The 18,010-nt window shown below is 33.6% G+C and overlaps 1 protein-coding gene across 1 annotated transcript; it reads right to left on the bottom strand.

The window, feature by feature from the left end:
* Nucleotides 1-3,493: 3,493 nt before the first annotated feature.
* Nucleotides 3,494-15,996, bottom strand: LOC132604523 (disease resistance protein Roq1-like). The gene is given in 19 exon segments (XM_060318064.1): nucleotides 3,494-3,840; nucleotides 4,576-4,655; nucleotides 5,303-5,384; nucleotides 5,493-5,610; nucleotides 5,706-5,794; nucleotides 7,479-7,562; nucleotides 7,643-7,859; nucleotides 7,977-8,025; nucleotides 8,409-8,500; nucleotides 8,578-9,417; nucleotides 9,498-10,310; nucleotides 10,404-10,610; nucleotides 10,704-10,910; nucleotides 11,004-11,210; nucleotides 11,304-11,510; nucleotides 13,103-13,390; nucleotides 13,517-13,719; nucleotides 13,721-14,598; nucleotides 15,199-15,996. Coding segments are annotated over 10 exon segments (4,260 nt in total). The 5' UTR covers nucleotides 15,678-15,996; the 3' UTR covers nucleotides 3,494-3,840; nucleotides 4,576-4,655; nucleotides 5,303-5,384; nucleotides 5,493-5,610; nucleotides 5,706-5,794; nucleotides 7,479-7,562; nucleotides 7,643-7,859; nucleotides 7,977-8,025; nucleotides 8,409-8,500; nucleotides 8,578-8,646.
* Nucleotides 15,997-18,010: the final 2,014 nt, after the last annotated feature.

Genomic DNA, 18,010 nt, shown 5'->3' with positions numbered 1-18,010 from the left:
GCTCAAATGGCTCAAACTCAGATTTTGTTCAGCAAATATTCAGATCTTACCATCTCTGTCCCAAGTTCCCTTCTCTCCCTTCTCTGGCTGTTTGTGTGTGGGAGAAGAGAGAAGGGGTGGAGAGAGAGAGAGAGAGAGATAAGTGTTGAGAATTAGACAGATTTTGGCCTCTTCGGGTAATAAGCAAAATATGGGCTAAAATGGGTAATAATTTAACACAAATAGACATACAGTGTTATTTCCCCCTTTTTTTTATTTTTTTATTTTAATCTTTGCCTTTTTTCCACAAAAGTTTAAAGCTAACATTTTATAGTTAAAATCAAAGGAAAAAAAAAACATAATCCACATTTTATTCTTCAAATAAAATAAATATAACTCCACTTCAAATTTTCTAAGTTATATAGATTATTCCACCAATAATTCTGCAGGTAGTACTACTTTTTATTCTAACTCTTTATTAGATTTCTTCTTTAGTTAGTATTTGAAAAGTAAAAAAAAAAACTAATTAAAATATTATATGTAAATGTGAGTTTTATTATTTCTTACATTCTACAATGCAGATATTATAAGAGAAGAAAAGATTCTACATATTTATGATCTAAAATATGTCATAACAAATATATAAATATTAGATTTTTTAAGCTTGTGATATTAAATATGTCATAACATTTGTGTAACAATAAAAGATTATCATCTGGAATAACATAAAAGTTTAAGTTAAATTACTTCTAATTTTTCAAAAAATAATTTTCGATAAATTGTCTTGAAAAAATAGGCTCAAATAAACTAAAACGGAGGGGATACTTTACATTGTAACACGGATTCTTGGTCCCGTTCAGCACGGGCCAACGACATCTAGTATATAGAGACATACCGACCGGTCTATAACTTTTGTGCCTTCAACTGACTGGTCTTTATTTTGTGTACCCCATCTTTTACTTTGTTGCAATTAATTTTGATTATTTATACATTGTATGATATTTAACATTGTATTTGATATTTTTATCATTTTACCGTTCCTTCTCTAACTCTTCTTCTTCACCAAAATGACTATAGTTGTTCAATTTGAAAAGCTTGAAATTCTTGTTTAGGATAGAAATTCGAAGTTAATGATTGATAATTGTTAAAATTGTTCGAGCGTTGATTATTAAATCCCCCGTTATTTTGGGAGTTAGCATTGAGGAACATGTAGACAACTAGGGTATATGTACGACTCGTTTAGATCGTAAGATGATACAAAAATAAGAAAACGACTTTTATAATATCAACTATAAATGATGGTAATTAGGATAAGATGGGAAAATAAACTCCTTTTATTAGTTTAATTGAAAAAACTTTATCATATCCCTTTATTGTGCATGAAGTTTATGATTTCCATTGATATAAATCTAATCACCTAAATTTAAGATGATAAGAACATTGCGCTGAATTTTTTAGTTCAAACATTAATTTAGTGATTTTCTTTAAAAATCTCAAAACTCCATTGTTTGTCTTTAGATAGGGGTGAATAAGACTAAGGATATACTTAATTTGATTTTTTTTTTCCCACTAAATTGGTGATTGACAATTTTTTGGAGGCTCTGATTCAAATTTAGATCATTTGGAGCAAATTTGGGTGGTTTTTATCGAAATTGGAATTGCAAATTAGAAGAACACCTTGATGAACAACATAGACAAATCGTGTCAATCCGGCCAATTAATTGAACAATCCAGCAAGATCGGTAGTATGCAAATGATATAAAGCATGTCAATGCGATAGAATTTGTGATCAATCTAACAAAATAAGTAGAATAAACATAGTGCAAAGTCATGTCAATCCATTTGGATATCAAGGCAATTCAACAACACATGTTGTAAACAATTTCAAGTCATGAAAATCCAATAGGAATTTTAGGCAGCTCAACAACACGAGTTCTAAAACGTTACACGTAAGTCTTTAACAATCCAGTAGGACTTCAAGGTAATTCAATAATACACATTATAAGTAGCTTTAGTCTTGACAATGTGAGTGCTCGGAAGATGATTCATTTGACACTATATATATCTGATGGATTTGCACAATAAAAGAGAGGTGAACGAATGAGAATATGTTGCATTTCGTCATTTCACACTACATACATTGACATATCGATTCACTTGCAAACACATGAGCAAAAACAAAATTCAAATGAAAAGTCAATCATGGATTGGGATACTGAGTCAAGCAAGCCCATTACAAATGCCAAAGTCTAGAAGTAGAAAGGAAGTAAAAACATGTGGTGCAATTGGCCAACATGACTATTAATAACTCCCCAAAAATGCTACAACCAGCACTACAAAATTTTCACAAAGCAGCTTAGTTACGATGTGAGTAAACAATGTCAATATTGAAGAATTGTTCATGCTTGCAAATTTTAGTCCTTTGTTTTGAGAAGAAGGATATCTCAGCTATATATTTACCAAGAACACAAACAATCTAAAAAAGCAACTGGTGTAAATAGAAGCAATCCCATTATAATCTCGCGACCAATGGCAACTCTCTGACTGATTCTCGAAATCCAGCTCTTTTAGCAATCTGGAAAACAGAGAGGAAAGGGGGTCAATATAAGTTATAGCAAAATTAGCAATACAACATCTAAGTTTAAGTTATCCGAAGTTTAATACAAGATGCTAAACAATGTATTAATTATACATAGATCATATTAGTTCAGCAGGTTTTTCACGAAACAAATGTACGAGTAATGCCAAATTTTATACGGACACTAAAGTTTCTTATACTTTTTTTTTTATGGCAAGGGAGCCTGCGGGCCACTACCCTTCGTGTGCGCACAAACCTCACTCCTGTGCAATTGCCCGCAAACCACAGGAGAGGTAACCCACACTAGGCAAGTCCAATGCAACGAGCTCGACCCAGAAGGCAAATAGAGGTGGCATGCCGCATGGCTCCACCTCATCAAATGTGTCCATCTTAGTCAACTTTAACATTGGAGGGTTTTATTTGTACCCAAAATATAATGGCAAGGGTATATTTGAACTCAAAGTATAACCAGAGTATATTTGGCCCTTTTCCGATATACAAGGACATATTTGGCCCTTTTCCATTTTACAATTGCTTTAAAAGAAGTTGGGGGGGGGGGGGGGGGGGGGGAATTTTCCAAAATTAATTTTAAGGACAATTAAAGTCCAATAGGTATATGCAAGGATATTTTTAACTCAAAAACTAACGTTAAGAACAATTAGAGATCAATAGCTAAAAAAGGGTAAACTTAAGTCATTTCAAATACTTAGATCTTTTTGCCCTTTTCCGTTCTCTGAGAAAATGATAATTTTCTCCTATGAAATATAGATTTTTTCCCCAAAAGTCCTCCAAACGTGGATATTGGGGTTTTAGACATGACCATGTATCCTTTCAAAAGAATAAGCACACGGAAAAGGACATGGACCATAGCCTAGTTAACAAGATGAAGGACGATACTATTTAGTATAAAAAATGCTTATAAAAAAATAATAATAGTTTTATTAAACCACAAAAATGCTACCATAAATAATCTACAACTCGTTACGCTGATGGTAAACGTTCTTGCACCAACATATAATAAAAAGCAACAATAAATTCTAATATATCTAAAATCTGACAATTTGTAAGCTTATCTATAATTGGGAGCGACATTGAACAAATGACCAACTCCTTAGCGACTTTGTAAGCTTATCTATAACTCTAAATATCGACAACGAGATTGACTTTGTAATCTTATCTATAACTCTAAATATCGGTAACGAGATTGAATTTGTTATGGAGCATGTCTCCAGGCATGTGTTCAGAGCTTCTTTGTATTCTCCATAGTTCCATAATTGGTGGGGCTGTGCATATCACCAGCAATGAAAAATGTGAGGAATCATAGGCCAAATAGAGGCAAACTCCAGTTAAAATGCATTAAATTAGTAGGCAAATGAAATATTCCACACAAGTCACACTAGTCTGACCATTTAAGTATTCAAGAGGTCACAAAGTGATTGAAATGGGTGAGCTTCTAAACAAATAGAATATTAGTACTTAATTCTTTCTCTAGCAAATGAACTCAAAAGTTCAATTCAGAATTGCATGCAGTACTGGAAAGGGGACTAAAAGACTTATGAACCTAAGCATGCTTTTTTTAATTAAAATGTTGAAAGTAATCAGAATACAAAGTGTTCCTGGAACTCCAGAAACTGAAGACATGCTTCCAATGAGTAAAAGATTCAAAAGTTAATTCCTTCATCACACAACCATTTTAGTGAACTTTTGGGTTTTATCACTTAAAGAAGTTAGGACATATCAACAATACATGGATGTGAATACCTCAAGATAAAGGTCATCAGAAAACTATGATGTAAAACTGAAAATTTCAAATGCTAAACACCAAAATGACATTGCAGCAAGAGACTCAACGCCACGTAAGTGGTGTGCAAGTTCATTGAACGTTGTTTCAAGAGCTTGGCACTGCCCATACCATCGTGGAAAGATCTAACAAAAAGATGTTGAATTGCATACTAAAATTTTGATCCCCCAATTGATTAAAACACCAATGAAAAAATAAAATCATTTCTTGACCATACCTCAAGAGCGCGTCTTTTGACTCATTTGGAACGATTTCATCAAAATTGTTCCCAACCAAGACTCTCACATCCACATCATTCTGTGATATTACAGACACGGAGTTGAATCAAAACGTTATGATAAGCTAAATTAAAGGTCAGAAGGAAATTGCAGCTTATAGTGCACATTCAGTAACCAAGAATTAAATCAAGAATCATGATAAAATTACACATTCAGTAACCAAGGTCTCAAAAAATCTTATAGTGCCCATCATAATGTGGAATAAGTGTATCGTGTGGAGCATCTCCAGTGACCCCAAAATAATCTGATACTGGTCTTCCAACTTCATTGTCGTCCATTTTTACAAAAACGAAGCTATGCCTCATTTGACCATGGCAAAGAGTACGCTCTGTTACTTAATTGATAGTCCCAAAAAGTAAAGGGATCAAAGATTTGGATACTTGGGAGTAAACTGTGTGATGGATAGGTAGTAATCACTAATCAGGTCCTGTTACATAATTTACTTGATAATTGCAAACTAATGAACAGAGAAAAAACACTCAAACTTTAAACCGAAGCCTTAGAATTCATGATATCTAGCCTTGATCAACCTACTCCAATATCAATTGTTATAAACTAATTAGGAGAGTTCAACCTAAAAGACTTACAGTATTTCTCTATCGAACTATATGTAATAAAGAAATGACGGTGCTGTCATACGTTTGAGACTGAATAAAGCTTCATTACCTTTCCCTTGAAAAGTTTTGCAGCATCTCGAAATGTTGGGAACAACTTATCTGTATCAATTGCTGTAGTGAAAATGCAAAACCTGCAAAGAATATAGGGGACAATCAATACATTATTAACCATATAACTAGACGAGGAAGATGCACGTCAAACAAAAGTCATAATAGTTAAACAAATGATCTAATCTTACCGTCTTCTTAATTGGACTGGCAAAAATTGAAGGGGCGGTATCTTTAGTAAAAGTTGTCACTAAAGGAAGCTTGTTGGCAGAAACAAACTTAGCTGTTGCAGATTTTCTAATTGACCATCTGAATGGCAAATGAAAAAGATAATAAGGATGTCTCCCTGTTGAGACAATATTCAATTCTAGTATCTAAAAATAGAGATAAAAGGAGTAGCTAACCATAATGCACCACTTTCTCTACTGAAGGACATATATATTTGTTGTGCGGATCATCTTCATTCCATCACATTAAAGATATAAAATGAGAACTGCCACAAAGAGGGAAAACAATTTCAGAACCTGGAAGACATGATCTGCTACATACAATCCAAGGTGAAGAAGTAGAATCCAGAATATCTCATTGGCACGCTTCTATGGCTTCTTCCTTTCAGGCTTCAGAATTTCTAGAGGTGAAGTCATATCTAACAAAGGTGTCATTTAATAGTTTATTCTGTTTCCTTAGTCATATTTTTCAGACATGTTATATTGAATATAACAACTAATCAAACAAGGCAACATACACGAGCAACAAGAAATTTTTTTGAGTACTAAACCTGGCAAATGATACACAAGCTAGCTATACAATTGAAGAGCTTAAATCATATTAAAAATGTCTAAGAATGTTTGAAGTAGCTGGATATCATTTTCCAGCTAATACTTGACCGAGTAATAAGCTTTTAGGTTTGAAATTAAAGTAAGTATATCGACTTAATCCTATATCCTTTCCGGTATGTTCGTTACACTTTCACTTGTTTATGGATTTGTTAACATGTTTCTATTCTATTCATCACTTTCCTCCACTGATTTCATCACATTCTTAAGGGGCATGAATTAACAAATGCTACAGAAAATACACAGAGAAATCCCAAATGCATAGAAAAACCCCAAATACACTGAAAAATCCCAAATCAGCAGTGAAAATTCAAATTTAAACAAGATGAAAGAAATACCAAAAAAACTCAAGGGCAGAAGAAAATCGCAATCAAGCCAATAGCAAACCAAAACAGTAGGCAACAACAGCACCTCAACAAAAAGCGCAACCAAATCAAAAGTTAAGCAATAACAACTGTGACTCAACAAAGACAATATAGAACCAATAGTGCTGGTGCACCACTTCTAACTTCTTAGATAATCTAGAACCATTAAAATTTAGATATCAGTTGTTATACTAACGTGGTTCACTACTAACTTTGCATCCAAACATAATACAGTAACTTTATTTACTTCAACAAAGATGTGGCACTCTGATGTGGAATTCCTTCAAGGAAAATGGCAAATGATGTGGAGTTCACAAGTATTGATTCAACTAAACTTCTCCCTTTCCTTGCTTGTATTGAAACTTTTAGTGACATCGATAATTTTTAATATATATCAAATAATTATGGCATTAGATATCTGAGCGATCACACGCTTCACATGGTATGTATTAGGACCGGGACACACAAAAAATTACCGCTTATTTCAAACAGCCCACCTCAGACCATTGCTTTTATCATCTAAAATATTCATTCTCTTCTTTTGTTTTTTTTTCTCCAGGAGCCTAGAAGGCTAAAAGGTGAAAGAGAGAGAACTCAATATTGAAGCTCACATAGGAAATTTATGAGACATGTGCATTAATCTAATCCCCAAATCGATCAAAAATCCAACTCTGGCATAATTTATAAAGAAAATACTAATGTAATTCAAAAACATAAATGAAACTTATGGGTCAACGAAGCAATGAAATTTTTACTAGAACTCAGATGTCAATCAAGATGTTTCACATTCGTATTGAAACCATGTTTTGTTCCACTAAGAATGATATTCAACATGAAACAAAGACTCAAAAAATTGCTGCCACCAACAGTGCATAATTACAAAGGTAGCTCACAATGGAGTAGACAATGGCACCATTGAAGAACTAACGTTAATGTAGTTATTTTAACTCTTTAGGCAGCTTACGATGGAGTATACATGCAATTTTAATTCTTATTTCCTGAGTACTGATGTTTCAGTTGACTTCAGCTTGGTTAAATGACAATCCGCATGTAGCAAGGACTGCAAAGATTCAAGATACTCAGCAAGTCCACCCAATATATTGCAGTTACGAATATCAAATTGAGTCAAGGAGGACAAACCCGATATTTGATGCAAAACAAAACCATTTCTACTTGATCCACATCTTAGATCTTCATTCTCTTAGCCTGAATGTGGTCCCGGGCTGTTGCAAAGTTATGCTCAGTAGACGCCTGCGAACCAGAAGTGCATGATGGCTCTAGTTTCTCAAATACCATGGAGCAGCCAATTTCAATTGTTACTACATCATCTTTTCGCAGCACGGGAGAGAGTTTGGGACTTTGTAGCAGGACAAGCAACAGTACTTAAAGGTTAAAATTCATTTCCAAATTACTATGAATAAATTTCATTTTGACTTTGGAAATTCTGATGTGGGAACCAGTTGCTTCAAGATACCTTGTAGTAGGATAAGCAGTGGTACTTAGACCATAAATGCATTGCCCATCTGCATCAACAAAAAATTATATCATGCGATCAAGAATACTCGAGAAATATAGCACAAACCTAAAGATAAAACCATGTATTTGTCTATAATAGTATACACTATCATTTTAAAACAATTTCCAGAGTCCACACTTAAAATCCAAGGGAAAAAATTAAAATAACCAGAATTGTCCTGTTACCCGAGAATGATATCAGCAGGTACCTTGTGTTTAGCTATACTGAAAGAGAGGTCTAAAGAAACCAAAAAAATGAAGAACGATCATAGAAATATCAGGCACCTTTCTCAACAAAATGGTAAAAAGAAAATAAATTAATGGAATAGTCAAACTTGTAATTAGAAAGAGGATTCCCTTCCACTCTAGTCTCAAGGAAACGAGATCTTACTTGCAAAGCTCCTCGCACTTGGCTCTGATGTTGAGTAATTGCTCCCTCATTTCATCTTCTTTGTTTTGAATATCTGATTGGATAGGTGCTTCCTACATCAAATAAACATGAAATTACTAGTAAAAATACAAATGAACATAAGAATCCTCAAGATATTTTCAAGGCTAACCTCGATTTTCTCCTTTCAGTGACAAATTTTTGCAAGCAAAGGAAGATGTTTCTCAAGATCCAATCAAAATCATGCGTGCTTGTTGGTGAAATGAGAGCAGCTAGTCTCATCTGTCCCTACTATCTTTCTCTTTTTATTTCTATTTCTCTTTCTTTTTTTCTTTCTCTTTCTTGAAGCATCATCCATTTTTCTTGATGGGCTATCATAAACTCTAGCCAGCTCAACATTTTGAGATTCATGGTCCTTTTGAACTGCCATTGCTGCTTGATCCACCTCTACATCTTTATTCTCATTGCCCGAGTGTAGTCCCCTGTCTATTGCAATGTTATGCTCAGCAAATGCTTGCAAATGTCCAAAAGTGAGTGACGACTCTGGTTTCTCAAGTTCCATAGAGCACCAAATTTCAGTTGTCACTGCAGTATCATTATTCTCATACTCCGGGCGAATTCCCCAATATGCTCCCTGTTCGTACACTGAATATACCTCAAACAGGCAGTAATCATTTGGGTTCTTCCCTTCTTTATTGTCAGAAGCGTGCCACAATGTTTCAAATGGTATGTAGATGAAACACATAGCAGACTTGGGCCAACATTCGGGGAGGCTATACTTCAAGGAATGTTCTCTTCCAGGGTCAGATTTGCAGACCAATGTAGCTACTAAACTCACATACTCACTATTAGAACAGCAACATATCGAAAAACCCATGAATTTATCGGTATACCAAGATGGGTTCAGATCAATTGAGACCTTTTTTTTATTTATAAACTGATAATCGAACAGCTCTGGAATTCTAACTTTGGGAAAAGAAATGAGAAAGTAATCCCTTTGTTCGAAGTCACACTGCAACAGAAATCATTATTAACAGAAATCAATTTGACAAGAATATTCCACATTCATACATGTGAGAGAGAGATAAAAACCTGGATGCATGTCCTAATATAATGCTGTAGGAACACATTAACTTGTTCACTTGAGACAGTTCCGTATTCGGGGATTTCATGACCACACCATGATATTGAGAGAAAACGCAACTTAAGACACTTAATTACTAGATCTCTGATGCTCTTCAAGGATAAATGATAATCTGCATGTAGCTTCTTCAAATTTGGGGGTAGCTCTTCTGGCAATTCATTAAGATTCTGACAGAATTGAGTGTTCAAGTTTTTAAGCCCCAAGAGTTCTTTGATGCTTCTGGGTAAGCAAGAAATATTGCTTCCACTAACATCCAAACTTTCCAAAGATTGTAAAGATCCTAAATCATCAGGAAGTCCACCCAAAATATTGAGATTACTAAGTTTGCCAAGTTTGGTGATGGACGGAGGTGGTTGGGAGATTGCAGTTTCTCTTGCATCAAGTGTCTCTAACTCTTGCAATTCCCCAATGTTTTCTGGAAGCTTCTCTAGCTTTTTGCAGCCATGAAGATCAAGATGTTTAAGATTATTCAAATTACAGAGGCTGTCTGGTAGACTTACAAGATCTTCACAACCTCCCAACTTGAGAGATTTGAGGCCACTCAAAGTCCCAATAGATGTTGAAGGTAGTTCTCTTATACCAGTAGATTTTATGCTCAATACTCTAAGCATTCTGCAATGTCCAAAAGAGGGAGGGACCTCTTCCAAATTCTTACACTCATTAAAAATTAGTGTCTCTAAGTTTGGCATATCACCAAAATTAGGGGTTTCTGTTAACCCACCGCACCCGCTTAGATTCAATAGCTTCAAGTTGCTCAATTTCTGTTTTCATGAAAAAACAAAATATAAAACATATTGTTTCTATGAAATAAGCAATTCTATTTTATGGTTAAAAATAAAGAGAAGAGAACCCACCAATTCTGGAAGCTTCTTAAGTTTTTCACATTGACGCAAATTCAAATCAGTAAGCATTCTGCAATGTCCAAGAGAGGGATGGACCTCTTCCAAATTCTTAGACCCACCTAAATCTAGTGCCAACAAGTATGGCATATCACCAAAATTAGGGATTTCTGTTAACCCACCGTACACCCTTAGATTCAATGGCTTCAAGTTGATCAATTTCTGTTTTCATGAAAAAACAAAATATAAAACATATTGTTTCTATGAAATAAGAAATTCTATTTTATTGTAAAAAATAAAGAGAAGAGAACCCACCAATTCTGGAAGCTTCTTAAGTTTGGGACAATCAGACAAATTCAAATAATTAAGCATTCTGCAATGTCCAAGAGAGAGATGAACCTCTTCCAAATTGTTACACTCATTAAAAATTAGTGCCTCCAAGTTTGGCATATCACCAAAATTAGGGGTTTCTGTTAACTCACAGCACCATCTTAGATTCAATAGCTTCAAGTTGCTCAATTTCTGTTTTCATGAAAAAACAAAATATAAAACATATTGTTTCTATGAAATAAGCAATTCTATTTTATGGTTAAAAATAAAGAGAATAGAACCCACCAATTCTGGAAGCTTCTTAAGTTTGTGACAATCAGACAAATTCAAATAAGTAAGCATTCTGCAATGTCCAAGAGAGGGATGAACCTCTTCCAAATTCTTAGACCCACCTAAATCTAGTGCCTTCAAGTTTGGCATATCACCAAAATTAGGGATTTCTGTTAACCCACCGCACACCCTTAGATTCAATAGCTTCAAGTTGCTCAATTTCTGTTTTCATGAAAAAACAAAATATAAAACATATTGTTTCTATGAAATAAGCAATTCTATTTTATGGTTAAAAATAAAGAGAAGAGAACCCACCAAATCTGGAAGCTTCTTAAGATTTTCACAACTACTTAAATCCAATAGTGTAAGCATTCTGCAATGTCCAAGAGAGGGATGGGCCTCTTCCAAATTCTTACACTTATTTAAATTTAGTGTCTCCAAGTTTGGCATATCACCAAAATTAGGGGTTTTTCTTAACCCAAAGCTGCTGGTTAGATCCAAATGCTTCAAGTTGCTCAATTTCTGCTTTAATTAAAAAAAAAAATTAAAACATAATGTTTGTATGATACACCATATAGCTTAAGTACGTTGTGAGGAAGAAATAAAGAGAAGAGAAGATTGTGGAAAGGGAAGTTTCGTTCAATGCACACTGAAGTATGTCGTAGCTAATGTGGAAAAGAGGTTTATATATATAATTCTTCTCTTTTAATTTAATAATGAAAAAAAATCATTTTAATATCGTATTTTATTAGTATTAGATTTTACTTTTTTTAAATATTGAAAATTAAATATTTATAGGGCTTATGCCGTGAAGGAGTCTCTCGGGGCTTGCAAATTATTTAGTAATTAGATATAATTTCACGGAATAAATTATACACAAAAGCAAGTTTATATTTTAGATGTTCTACAATTATAATAATTTGATCGGAATTATTATTCCATTATTTTGTACGAGAACTTCATAATGAAATCCAGTTGATATCTAATTCTTAAAAATTTGGAAATAAAAAAATTAAACATATTTCACATGAAAAATGTTTCGTTACAATTCTGTGTGATATATTTTTTCATTTTAGATCGTGAATGGTAACTTAGTTCAATTCCATCTAAATATTTTGAAAATTTAATTGTGAAAAGAAAGCTGACAGATAGAGAGGTTATACATTTGATTTTGTGATGAAGTTTGTATTTGTAAGTTTTAAATTCACTTTCAAGTGAGTGATTAGAGAAAAAAAAATTGGTTTGATTGTGGATATCAGAACATTTATTTAACGTAGCATTTAAATAGTGGAATGATTAATTTACTTGCATTGACCTATCAACACATTTATTTCAAACTCCTTATTACGTAGATTATAATTAAAAGATGTAAATTACAAAAAAGCGAGTTTATATACAAGATGTTCTATAATTGTAACAATTTGTTCTGAACTGTTATTCCATTATTGTGTACGAGAACATCAGAAGTATTTCACATGACAACTGTTTCTGTACTATTCTAAGTGATAAAGTACTTCATTTAAGTTATTTATAACCCTGTTCCTATAGAAAACAAATATAGACATATTTTTGTTGTTTTGACTTAAAATTAAGTGCTTAAAAGCATTTTTTTTATTTTATCCAAACACTATAAAAGTGCTTAAAAGCTATTTTGGCTTAAAATCACCTAAAATAAGCGCTACAAAAGTGCTCATAAAAAACTTTTGTACAGGGACAGCTAGACTGGGCTTAAATGGACAAAAATGACAATTGCCTTGCATAATAGACAAATGGAGCCGATTTTTAAAACAAAGCAAAATATGGAGACAATATTTAAAGACCAAACACAAGGAGCGGCACTCCGTACAAAAACTTGTAGTTGTAGTTCCATTCCACCTAAAAAAAATTGCAGATTTAATTGAGTTGTTGGAGAGATAATACATTTGAGTTTGGATAGAGTCTCTGTACATTGGATTTACAAGTTTTAAGTTTTACAAGATGTGAATTGTGTATATAGAAGCATTTACTTGGCGTAGCATTTGAACCATGGAGTGATTAATTTACGTGCATTAACCTAGCGAATATAATAAACTAGAGGTTTGTTGGTTTGGAGGAGAGAGAGTGCACAAGTATACCTTTGGTATTGGCCAGAGTTCGACAAGCTGACTTTTATATAAACAGAGCCCAACGAGGTGTGATGGGTCATACTCCTCCGGCAATGAACTTGAAGGATACTTCGGCCATTTAATCCACCGTAGGCTAGAAGGAAGACAAGTCACAGTGCTTTCCGAGCAAATAGTTTCATAATCAAATATCAACACCTGTAAGCTTAGCATCCTCTTGAGTACCTTGCTATGATTTACATGATCATCTGCAAAACGATAACCATTTGGGATACGCAGGCTTTCCACCTTTTTTGGTTTCTGTAAAGAAAGAAACAAATATTCATTTGTCAGGGAATTAAAGAAAATGAAGCAGAAAACTCAACGGAACAAAGTCGCAATACTATGAGCTTACAAAATTATCAGTTTAGTTAAAATATTTCTTACCAACTTTCCAGCAAAAAGGTCATGAACCTCCTCATGGAGCCATATTCTGTTGTGTGCATGCTCTTGCCTTGACACATTTTGACCCATTTGACTTATCAAATTATGCATCTCAAACATGAAGCCATATCTGACGGATAAGAGAGATTTTTCGATGAGGTAATTTATTCCTATCAAGTGAATACCACAACTTTTAAGTATTCGTTTCACATCATATGTTAAGTCTATAATTGTACAAGCATGCAATATCTAGAAATATTCTCATCTCATCTTTATTCAACCCATCAAGACCGATCTTTAGTTTTTCTAGAATGTCCTCATTAGGGATCTTCTTCAATCTATCAATTATGTCCCTACATTGCTCTTTGTTTCGTCCATAAAGAGAAGAACCCAAAACTTTAAGAGCTAAAGGGAGTCCATCAGCATACTTCACCACTTCACTTGAAAGTTCCTTAAAATCGCTCTTAGGAGATTTTCTTTTGAAAGCTTGCATGCAAAACAGTTCAAGAGCTTCAGTTTTAGATAATAGTAGGACTTCATATACTTTATCCTCCTTCAAATGAGTGATTACCAGGTGCTTGTCTCTCGTGATAATCAAAATTCTACTACCCCTGCCAAACCACTCTGTCCCACCAACTATAAACTCTAGTTGACTTAGATGGCTTACATTGTCAAGAATGAGCATAACTTTCTTCCAGCGAAGCCCATTCTTTATAATCATGGCACCTTCACATTCACTAGTTATTGTCATCTTTTTTCCCAATAGCTTGCGGATCAGAGCTTTCTGTAACCATGTCAGTCCCTTTTTCTGGTACATTTCTCCAACATCACAATTAAGAAAACAATCGGCTTCAAATCGATGACGATATCTCTGATATATAACATTCGCGATTTCTGTCTTGCCGATACCGCTCATCCCCCATATTCCAACTGAACATACATCATTTGATTCCATATCTAACAATGAGATTACTTTCTCAATTTGAGGTTCAATACCCACTAAGCTTTTGGACGATAGTGAGATAACTTGAAGCGACTTTGGTAATATGTAATCAACTATTTTCTTGATGCAATCTACCTCATCCCTACACGTGAATCATTATGCAAATCAAACTTTTGAAATAAAATAAGATTATATGTAAATGCAGCTGTCCCAGGGTGTTTTAACGGACTATACTCTGTTTGGTCATTTCATCTCTATGCATTTACAAACTAAAATGAATGGCTCATAATAATACTCCACCGAAACTATTATTATTTCTTAGAATGACAATTTTACTAAATCAACCCAAATTATTACTAAGTCATGTAATGGTTGAAATTAAACAAACATACTTTAAAAGTTGTAGTGCCACTAACAATTCATTGAAGTCTCCAACTTAATAATTAATAATAAGAGTAAAATAAGTATGAGATGGACAAGTAAAAATGGATATCTATTTTAGAGTACATGACAAGCAAAAATGGACGGAGAAAGTAATTAAATTCAGCTAATCCAAAAAGGCTCGTATTCCAAAAATCCAACTGCCATAACTCTGATTCATATCTTTATGTCTTTTAGGTAGAGACAGAGAATTATTTGGATTGTAAACGAAAAAACAGAAAACAGAAAAGGAAATGGTCCTATTTTCTCCTTCTAAAACAGAAAGCAACAAACACCAACAACAGAAAAAAGAAACGCTTACTTGAAATTTTGTAAATGATACCCTGATATTTTCCCTGCCTCCACAAATGCATTCCTCCATCTTTGAACCTTCTCCAAATCATCTTTGCAATTTTCCTCGTGTTGGGAAAAGGATTTAGCAAAAGGGGGATATTGATGGCGCACATCTGATGGACTCACATCATAGAAAATTGGAATCACAATCTGCTCCAATTCATTTTTGCACTTTATGATGTGTGCTAGTTCCTCTAAGCACCATCTAGAGGATGCATAGCTTTTTGAAAATATCACGACCGCGAATTTGGCCTCTTCGATGGCTTTTAAAAGTTCACCAGAAATTGTTTTTCCCGTTTCCAACCGCTCATCATCTTTGAAAGTGTGGATTCCTCTTTGTTTTAGAGCATTATAGAGATGACTCACAAAGGTTCTACGTGTATCTTCACCTCTAAAACTCAAAAAGATGTCATACTTGCAAACTTTGGAAGAAGAAGCATGAGACATTGTTGAAGAATATTGCTAAAGACTAACAGGCAAATTCCCAGCTTTGTCTAAGATGAGAAAACTGACATAGTTGGGCTATTGTGGTGCTTAATAAAGAGTAAGACTTTACCTTTATCACTATTACTAGTCTATGTACGCTACCTTTTCCATTATTTTCAGAAATTAAGGTGTGAAACAGATAAGAAAACTTGATTAATTGGCCATTAGTCAAAAAGGAAGAAAAGGAAAAACTAAAGTTGGAAAAGACGAAGAAAACAAATGGAAAGGGAACTAAAGCAAAGTAAAAGGAAGGAAAAAGAGACTTTCTAGTGGAATTATGTTTGAGGAAGCTAATGTGTTATTTCTAATATTATACATCCTCTGTATACACCTTTCATATGGTAGAAACCTTAAGGGGTCGTTTGGTTCAAGGTATAAAATGGATTATGTCAGTACTAATTTTTATACCACGTTTGGTATAAGGTATAGATTTATCCCGGGATTATTTTATACCTTGTACCAATCGTGGTATAAAAATTAGTGCTGGAATAACTCAACTTATACCTTCTTAACCCACTTATACTGGGATTATAAATAATCCCAATAGATGGGATAAATTAGTCCCGGGATTGTAATCCCGGGACTATTTTGACTAGCAACCAAACGACCACTAAGTCTTTAGTCACACACACACACATATATATATATGTGTACTCCTTCCGTCCAAATTTATGCGAAGATGTTTGATTACGAACAGAGTTTAAGAAAGAAAAAGAATATTTTTCATACTTATGGTCTAAAATAAGTCATAAATGTTTGTGTGGCTACAGATCAACTCATTAAGAGTAAAACAAAATTTTTAAAGTAAAGTTGTTACAAATATATAAAGATGTCATTCTTTTTGGGATTAACTAAAAATGAAAGAGTGTCGCATAAATTAAAACAGTGAAATTGGTTAAGCAACCAGTGGTTCCCATCATCTAAAGTATTGTTTAAGAATGACAATTAGAAGAAAAAACTGCATATATCCAATTATATTGCATATAATGAAATTTACCAACTGTTTATCTCTCTTTTCTCAATTGTTATTTTTAAGTTTTGGTTATAGTTGTATGATGGAAAAGAGAATAATAAAGAGTAAAGACTTCACCTTTTTCACTATTCATAATCTTTATGGTAAACTTCTTATCTTCTTCCAATTTCAAGTTATAAAATTATATCTTTTTCAGTAATAAATTAAAGAGTGAAATAGAGAAGAAGGGCTGAGTGAGCAGTATGTGAAAAAGGAGAAAATTGATGCCTTGCTAAAGACTAAAGTAAAAAAAAAAATTAACCTTTTAACTTACCTTTTCCACAATTAAAGAGTGGAATCAAACAAGTAAAGTAATAAAAAAAATAAAAAAAGGAAGGAAAGAAAGAATTTTGTGGCATGAGAAATATCATGTTTCGTTATCCTTTCACTCGTCTCTATTATTAAGAAAAGAAAAACCTAGGGGAAATCCCTTTAAAGCTTCGCATTTACAGAAAACTGGGGGAGAAAATTAGGGTGTGTTTGGTATGATGGAAAATATTTTTCTATTTTTTCTTGTTTGGTTGCACTAAATGTATCGGCAAATATTTTTCTACGGAAAATATTGTCCTTAAAATTTTGATGGAAAACATTTTCTGAATTCAATAAAAACACTCCAATGGATCCCAATTCCACCCACATCTACCCACTCCACGGCACCCCTACCCCCAACCTCCCCCAAATTTTCTGTTTCAAAAATTTTATTTTACTTTGATAAAAAATTCTTACCATCCCCCAGCCCACACCACTTGTCTGAATTTTCTATTTCATATATTTTATTTTACTTTTATAAATAAAAAATGAAAAACATATTCTTACCCCCAGCCAGCCTACCCCACTGCAACCCCCGCCTACCCCTACCACCAGAAGTTGCATTCCGTATTTAAAAAATCATACTATTTTGCCTTTGAATATATGCAAATGTTCTGACATTTTTCAACTTGATACCAAACCAAGAAAATGAATAAAAAAAGGAAGGGATAAAAGAATTTATCTTTTTCTTCATCTGCCAATGCAACTTTATGAGCAACTTTGTATCATTTTCCTTTTTGTCATACAACTGAACAACGTACTTTATGGGCAATTACTACTTTTCACCGTTTGTAAGAAATTAAAAGTGGAAAGATGGAAGAAAACAGATGAAAAAGGGAATTAAAGAAAGAATTTGTCACACGTCTACAATATAAGTTTCTTTGATATTTACCCTTTTATTTTTTGTTGGTTCTCTGACTCTTTAACTTCACCGAGAACATTACAGGTCTACAATTTTAATTCCTTGAATTTC

This window comes from Lycium barbarum, chromosome 7 (assembly GCF_019175385.1).
Source record: "Lycium barbarum isolate Lr01 chromosome 7, ASM1917538v2, whole genome shotgun sequence".
Lineage (NCBI taxonomy): Eukaryota > Viridiplantae > Streptophyta > Magnoliopsida > Solanales > Solanaceae > Lycium > Lycium barbarum.
The sequence above is the reverse complement of the archived record's forward strand: the minus strand, read 5'-3'. Positions and strand labels throughout refer to the sequence as shown.